General features: G+C 33.1%; 1 protein-coding gene across 1 annotated transcript in view; it reads right to left on the reverse strand.

The window, feature by feature from the left end:
- Window positions 1–7,507, reverse strand: part of LOC120070770 (xanthine dehydrogenase 1-like) — a 21,498-nt gene extending 13,991 nt beyond the window's left edge. The window contains exons 1-6 of the mRNA XM_039022653.1: window positions 7,022–7,507; window positions 6,358–6,457; window positions 6,153–6,261; window positions 4,337–5,842; window positions 3,403–3,645; window positions 1,463–1,777 (exon numbers count right to left, since the gene is read on the reverse strand). Of these exons, the coding sequence (XP_038878581.1) occupies window positions 1,463–1,777; window positions 3,403–3,645; window positions 4,337–5,842; window positions 6,153–6,261; window positions 6,358–6,457; window positions 7,022–7,157 (2,409 nt within the window). The 5' untranslated portion in view covers window positions 7,158–7,507. The remainder of the gene's footprint in view (window positions 1–1,462; window positions 1,778–3,402; window positions 3,646–4,336; window positions 5,843–6,152; window positions 6,262–6,357; window positions 6,458–7,021) is intronic.
- Window positions 7,508–8,427: the final 920 nt, after the last annotated feature.

Genomic DNA, 8,427 nt, shown 5'->3' on the forward strand with positions numbered 1-8,427 from the left:
TATATATATATATATATATATATATAATCTAACATGCTACTTTTTCTTCTTTCAGGAGTTTGATGTTGTGCAAGTTGGCCAGAGGGTTGTTCGTTTGTTGATTGAGGAATTCCTCCTCCATCCACCTTTCAAAGAGAGTATTTTTTGTGATTTTCGGGGTATGTGCCCTGTTATGGGATCTTTGGAGGGAAAAGAACAAAAAAGTGTTCAGAGTTGTGGATAGGGACTCTTGTGAGGTTTGGTCCTTGGTGAGGTTACACATCTCTCTTTGGATTTCAATTTCGAAGACTTTTTTGTAATTATTCCTTGGGTAACATCTTACTTAGTTGGAAACTCTTTCTATTGTGTAGTTTTTTTTGTATGCCCTTGTATTTTTTCATTTTTTTCTCAATGAAAGTAGTTGTTTATTCTTTTTTTCTTCAAATTAAAAAAATGGGAAAAAAAATTATAACTTTTTTATGTTTTTCCCCTTTAAAATTTAAAGTAATATATCTTTTGGTTTAAACTATATAAAAAATGTAGCACAAAGTAAGAAATATTTTTAGCTTCATTATTTGTTTAGATAGCTTAAGATTTAACTATAAATTACATTACTAGATAAATATATTACTGAAAATTTATTATGACACATATTCATACATTCTTGCATATAGTTAAAAAATTCGAGTGTCATATACCTTTAACCTTTGAAAGTAAATACAAGGATTGGGTTGCAGGTTCTTTTTTCTAACTTTATTAAAAGTCAATTACTTTATACAGTTTTCTCTGTAACTAAAAAATATTAACTTTGTTTGTTTGATAGGAAACAAAAACTTCATTGATGACATGAAACTCAATGAAACCGAAGGGGAAACTCTGTAAAAGAGGTCTTTGTTCTACCAAAGCGAGAGTAGTTATACTGATAATTCAAATTTCTGATTAGTCATAAATGTTTAAATGATACAAGGCTACCATTTCTGATACGAACTGCCATGTACTCAAAATTATTATTTATATTTTCTTTAATAATTTAGATGTTTAATATTTTCCAATTTTATCTTTTCTAAAACATGTTAAATAAGGGTATTTTTGTCATTTTACTAAGACCTATGATGTGGCACACATTAGGGTTTTGGGGGGCTATTTAAAGCTTCGTCATCAGGTTTCATATCAATTTTCTGCCCCTTATAACAAGGTTCACAAAGAAAATTAGAAACCAATCAAACATAGTTTTCAATGACTCGATACCTTGCATAAAATGTTCAAACAAAAAACGTACGATGAGATATATCCACAATGATATACTATAAGAAAAATAAAAAAGGTCCAGAAACAATGTAATCTTTCTCATTCATATATATATTCATTATATTTCCCAATTTCAAAGAGGTTTTCAGAACTATCCTTTTAAAAGAGGGGTATAACATCCAAAAAGGAGGGAAAAAAACATGAAAGAAAGTAACGAAAAAGAGGTATACCATACTTGTGTTGATGAAACCAGATGAACTTCATTACCAGAATCCGATGTCCATACCACACTACTATTTGGCTCCAAGTAAAAGTGTTCCTGACCTCCCACTTGAACTTCACCTTCAATGATCTTATCACACTGACCTGACTGGAAGCAAAATTCCACATCCCCTTTCTTCAAACACTTCTCGGTGTTGGGATGGAAACTCTTAGCAAGGATAGCATCCTCAATTGATAGTATAGCTGGGAGATCCTCGTATTCTACATGAACCTTTCGTGCTGCTAATTTCGCATTTTCATGAGTATCAGCAACTACCACTCCTATAATCTGGAAAAAAGAAAGTTGCATTTATTTCAGAAAAGTTAGAATAGAGGAAATTAAATTAAATACTAAAAACAAATTACTCAACGTTTAGAGAGAGTGACGTGTAAAATGATTGGAATCTAATGAAAGTGGTTCTGCACTAATTCCTTATTTTCTCTAATGGACACATATTTTACGGATTCGATCTTTTGGTGCCTCTTCATCTTCTTCCATTACTACTGTCTACTGCCATCTGAGCTCCATCATTTTTAAATCTTAACTTCTGTTCTTCCAATTGGAATTCTGATGGCTAGGAACTTTGGGGTTGACCATGAAATTTTGCTATTCCTTATTCTTTTTGGTTCAATATGCAATTGTGACTTTCATCTACAAATATATGAAGATTTGGTTACAAAACAATCTGAAAATTTTCTCCTTATAGAGAATAGATGGGTTTTTAACAAGTTAAAATGGCCTACAAAAGGTCCAAATTTCAAATTCTCTACATATTTGGCTTTGGGTCCTTCCTTTGTTCCTTCATGATTTGCAGAGGAAAACCAACTTTGTGGTTGTGGAAGACTAGCTTCCAAGTGATAATTGAGTTGCTGCCAAACTATCAAGGCAAGCGACAGCAAACACTATAAATCTAACGGTGCCCAAAAAAGAGAGAAATTCCTTCTTTGGGAAGTTACTAATTCTTGTCTTACTACCGTGGATAGACTTCAGAACTGTTGCCCATGGATCAACTTATCTCCATCATGGTGCTGCCTATGCTATGCCAAGCCATTTATGAATCTACCCATCATCTATTCTTCAATTTGTCTTTTCTCCAAAAGGATTTGGTCGGAATTCTTCACAGCTTTCAGTTGGTCCGTGGTTCCCCCAAACAAAACTTAGAGCTAGCTTTGTTTATTATATATTGATCTACTTTTCAAAGCCCCTAAAGAATGTTTATGAATTCACATTATTTCTGCAGTTTTGTGGAAGATTTGGGATAAAAGAAATGCAAGAATCTTCCGGGATAAAAGCAAGGCTTCAAAGGACATTATTGACACTACCATCTTTATTTTATTTTATTTTTGTGTAAAGATATACTGGCATACAAAGCCATAGTTTTTGTTTCCTTATTGCAGATTGTTTCCCCCTTACTTTTCCTTCTTGCAAATTGGAAACATCTTTTGGATACCCTTTGGGCCCATTTGTATCTTTGAATATCTTTGTATATTTCATTCATCAAATAAATTGTTTCTTATCTTAAAAAAAAAAAGAAAAAAAAAGAAATTGAAGGAACAATTGCAAGAATCATCCCGATTCAGGGGTAGTTTTTCATTTTGCCTATTCATTATTATTATTTTTAAGGAAGAAACTTAAAAGATCGGAAAAACAATATTTTCATTTTCTCTACCATCTCTTATAAAAGTTCTAGTTTTTTGTTTTTTGTTTTTTTGTTAACTTTACGTTATCTTATTATAATACTTATTTTTTCATACATAAAAATTTAATATGAGCCAAATGATTGCTTGCTACATATATAGCACATAAAGTTACCATTACATAGATTCTAATCCCCACTCTTTATAATACATATCAAATTAAATCATAAATAAAGGTAAGATTAGGAATGGCAATGTAGAATAAGATTTTATTACCTGTCCCACGCAAGTGACAAATTCTGAAGCAAAAAGTTCCTCATCATGAATAACTGCCCCAATCTTATTATCAGCTGGAATGTCTTTGGCCAGGAAGATGCCGGCAAAACCAGCAGATTTCCTGGCTTCCAAGTCATCTATGCAACGCATGTGAGCATGAGGCTTCTTGCTCAGAATCAAAGCAGCATGCAAACCATGAGGAGGTAAAGGTATGTCATCTGTATATTCTGCCTCTCCTGTGACCTAAAATTAGAAGTGTTGTATAAACATTCATCTCCGTGATATATTCTACAAGATCAACCAAGTTTGTTATTAATCGATTTAGTTGCATTTGGAATTTAGTCTATCTAAAAAACACGATTACCATACATTCCATAAGTTAAACCAAACATAACAATCACTTTCCAAATTATATTCCATCCTGATTTTGTTTCAATCAAATAAACAAAAATAAAATAAAATATGATCCTTTGTACAACGCCTAAACTTTTATGTTATGAAAGCATGTTTATGTAATTTTAAATTGTTTTAGAAATCTTAAATGATAATAAAAATAATAATTTAATACGAGTATGTATCAAAAAATGATCAATATTCTATGGACAAAATGGTACAACTGGATTGGTTATGCCCTTCCAAGTGCGAGGGAAATGAGACCAGAATGCTACAGACCCACCAGTTACAAATAAAGTAAATTGCAATAATACTTTAAGAAGTTTCATTCTTATCTACATTCCCAAAGCAAAAATGCAGTAATTCTATTAGATAATAACTCTAAATTGCACAAATGTTCAGATAATAAAAAAACTGTTCACAATGCAGAATGAACATTCTTTTACTATTAAGAGAGTGATAATGGATATATATCAGATGTTAGTAAGTTTTATATGCATTTGGTTCATTTCTATATATAAAGTGATACAATTTTACATACTTGAAGTCTTGCAGAAAGATGAACCTCAGGAGAGCCAACAGCCGTCCCATGTCTTTTGATCTCATAATCCTGACTTCCAATAACATGTGGCCGCTGAAATGACTTTACAGCAGAGAGATGTGACAATGGAACTTTCTCCCCAACAAGATTATACCTCCCCATCTCATGAGAAACCCAAAGATAAAATTTAAAGAAGAAGCTTAGAGTTAAAGATTTGCGGAACTCCACCATACCTCCGGGAGCATTTTCCTGCAGCAAAATATCTTCTTCTAAGACTTTCAATGCATTTTTGAGTAGCACTTGATCCCAAATTTTCCCAATTAGATACTTTTTAGTCCTTATTGCAGAAAGTGATAATGGAGCAACCCCACCATAAACGATGGATGCATCCGAAACAACCCAATTTTTACCTTCTTCCTCAAGAAAAACACGTATACCAGCATTTACAATGGCAATGTCATCATCTCGCCTATGAGCCTGCTTAAACTCCTTCACATACTCAAAGCGCCTACTCCATGGTAAGAATACAGAGAGTAAGAATTCATCATTCGCCAAATCCACTTTTCGATATCCCAGGAAAAACTTTTCAGCCAATGTTGTTCTAATCTTTCCCTTGCAATTAATAATTCTGAACTCTGCTCTTGTAGCCATCCAGAGAGGGTTCAAATCTGATATAGGACTTGCTGTACATATGTTCCCACCGACAGAAGCAACATTTCTTATTTGTGTCCCAGCAAACCATTTTAACTGTTCAATAAATGCTTTGCAAAATGAAGTTTCATATGCAGAACGCTCCGCTGTAACCTTTCTTAGAATGCTCAGAAGTTCCGATAATCGTACTGCAGCTCCTATCTCAATGCCATCGTCTCTCACATTCATCATATTTAACTCAGGAACATGCATAACATGAACCAGAACCTTATACTGCATTTTCTTCAACCTCATTTCAATTCCTACCTCAGTATTACCAACCAATAACTTGGCTTCAGGGTATCTGGCCTTCAAGTCTAACACTTCTTGAAGTGTTGTGGGCCGAAACCATTTAATCCCATTAAACCCACTCAAATTCAAATAACTTAATTTCTTTCGAAACAGCTCAGGAGGGAAAATAAGTTCTTTATCTGAGTATGTGCTGCCATCAATCTCACTATAAGAAACTGGCTCACACCTATTGCCACAAGCTATACTTTTTCTACAGTCAACCCTCTCATTCGTAGATTTAGATTTGCAAGAACATGGCTTCCCAGTTGAAGGGCAAACAAATTCATCTGTTTCACTGGTATTCAAAGAATTTGTGTATACTGCATCATCAGTTTTTGCAAAGACCCGGAATGCATCAATAATTGGTCTGTAACCTGTGCATCGACACAAATTTCCTGCAAGGCATTCTTCAATTTGCTCTTCGCTAGGTGAACTTTTACTTGACCTTAATAATGCATATATAGACATGATAAAACCAGGAGTACAAAATCCACACTGTGAACCATGAGCGCTTGCCAATGACTCCTGTAATGAATTAATTTAGAGAAAGTTGAAAATTTGATTTATAAAACTACAATGATAGTTGAGTATGGCTAGTTTAAAGTCTTCTTTGTTATCTCCAACCCTCTTAACAGTGACTCAAGAAAGATATAGTGGTTAGGGTCATAGTCAACTTTGATACATAGTTTTAAAGACAATAAGATCATTATTACCATCAAAAGAGAATAATTCAATCCTAAAAATTGTTATCACCAGGACCACAGTCCAATGGAATACTAAAAAACAACATAAATATTTAAAGCACTTGAAAAAGTCTGGAAAATGGCATTGTTACTTGGATAGGATGCAATCCACGCTTATGACTGCCCAAACCCTCCACTGTTATTACATGCATCCCTTCTACAGAATACAAAGGAGCCAAGCAAGCATTAACAGCATAATGCCTGAAAGAAGATAGTGTTTATGCAAAGTTCAGTATGATACTTTTATTATAATAGAATTCAGAGAGAATGCATGTAAGAAACCAAATAGAGACTCACATGCATTTTTTAAAATTTGCATCGTAACTAGAAACCATAACAGTGCATGCTCCACAACCACCTTCGCCACAACCAAGCTTCGTCCCAGTCAAACCATTATCTACATCAGCAGAAAGAAGAAGAATCCAATTCCAAAATTTAGAACAACAGCAGTGAGTTTGGGATGATTTTTCATCAAAGTATTCTTCAATGCACACCAATCAGTGCTTCTTCAAAAAATCAAATGATAATCTTTTTTAGAATTTTCAGGAATCGTTTTTCATTATCTAATCAAATTCAACAAGTATTTTAATAGTAATTTTTTATAGGCTAAAAAACGTTTTTTCACCCTCTCAAAAGTCACCTGAAACTCACTTGTGATTTCTTAATTGCTTTCAAACGGTTCTAAAGTAACCAAACCACCAGAAAGGGTTTCTAATTGAACTTTATACTAAACTTGATCTTAAAGAATTCCAAGATCCATAAACTCAAAACAGCAAACTGATTGACACATTACATTAAACCAATGCAAATAAACAAACACTTGGTGGGCATACAGTACCGTATTCCTCATAAATGATACATAAAGAAAACCATTGTTGAAGCAAATTACCTTACTCTCAACACAAAACTCTTATCAAGCTTATTAAGAGCCGAAACAGAACAAATTAAAAAATCCCTTTACCTCTAAGATACTCAAGAAGGGTTAAATGGGCTAATCCATTAGGAAGAACTCTGCGAACCCCATTAACGTAAACTATTGTCTCCTTCGGATCCTCTCCAATTTGTTCAAATTCTTCTTCACTCTTCAACGATCCCATCTGGGTCACTAAGAAGACTTGCCCAAGCTATCAAATTCCCAGAACTAAGAGCACTTGAATGATCAAGAAGAAATAATGGGTAAAACCCACGTGCCCAAAATCGATCAGAATCGAACTAAGGAAAGGAGCTTTGAGTATTCAAACTTGCAGGTGGCGAAAACGAAATGGGTCACTGTTGTGTTGAGTCTGTTGACATATCTGTCTGCTCATCCTCGCTAGCTAACATTTAGAAAACTAAGCTGTACAATAATTTATTGCCAAAAAAACAACCGAGAAGATAAACTCCACGCCCTTGCTGACACATAAATTCATCGATGATTGATTAATGGACAAAAAGTGGCTCATTCGTTTCATAGGGATTAAGGGGTAAATCTGTTTTGTACTTTAATTTTCGTGTCATGTTATTAACTATTGCATGGGCATGTGTTATTGACATTGTTTTTTTTTTTTTTTTTTTTGAAATTCATAAAATTCTACGAAGTCCAAAAAGAGAGAGAACTCCTATGAATACAGAAACCTGACCCAACTCAAGAAAATTACACAAACGTAAAGATTGCATCCCGCAAAGCCCATTCTGTCCATGACATGTCTCGTGGTATTAAAATCACTAGAAATATATTGGAATGTTATCTTTGGAAAGAGAAAGCAACACTCAAAATAACATATTATTACAGATAAAAAACGTTAGGTTGATTAGTGATTTTTTGTACTGATAATTGAGCTATGTTCATTTTGATAATGATTTTTTATTTAGTGATATATTGTACTGATATGTATTACAACCTTAATTTATTCTTCGAGAATGCAATTAAGAAAAAGAAAAATGTGTTGAGATCGAAGTCAAACAAAAAAAGTTTGTTAAGATTTTTCTTTTAAATTTTGCTCTTCTTCAAAACAAATTAACTATATGCAAATCAAGGTGAATTTGACTTGATGGTATTGATATGATTTTGAGGTTCAATCCCTATAATTTTAGGATTAAAAAAAACTATATGCATAGGTTTAAAACGAATCTTATGTTAGACTTTCTTTTTATTTTCCAAATTTAGCATAAATTTAACGGTTTGTTATTGGACTTGTGTCTCTGTGGAATTCGAGGATGATTGTGCTATTCCTTTAAAAATTTCTACTTGCATCAAAATACATATTATTATACTATTTAAGTAAATGCTTTTCTAAAAAGAGAAATCTTAACCAAATAATTCAAGTTATATTTTAATAACCAAGACAAGCACAGTGGGTATGGTTTTTTTTTTTAAACCTTTATTAA

Source organism: Benincasa hispida, chromosome 2 (assembly GCF_009727055.1).
Source record: "Benincasa hispida cultivar B227 chromosome 2, ASM972705v1, whole genome shotgun sequence".
Lineage (NCBI taxonomy): Eukaryota > Viridiplantae > Streptophyta > Magnoliopsida > Cucurbitales > Cucurbitaceae > Benincasa > Benincasa hispida.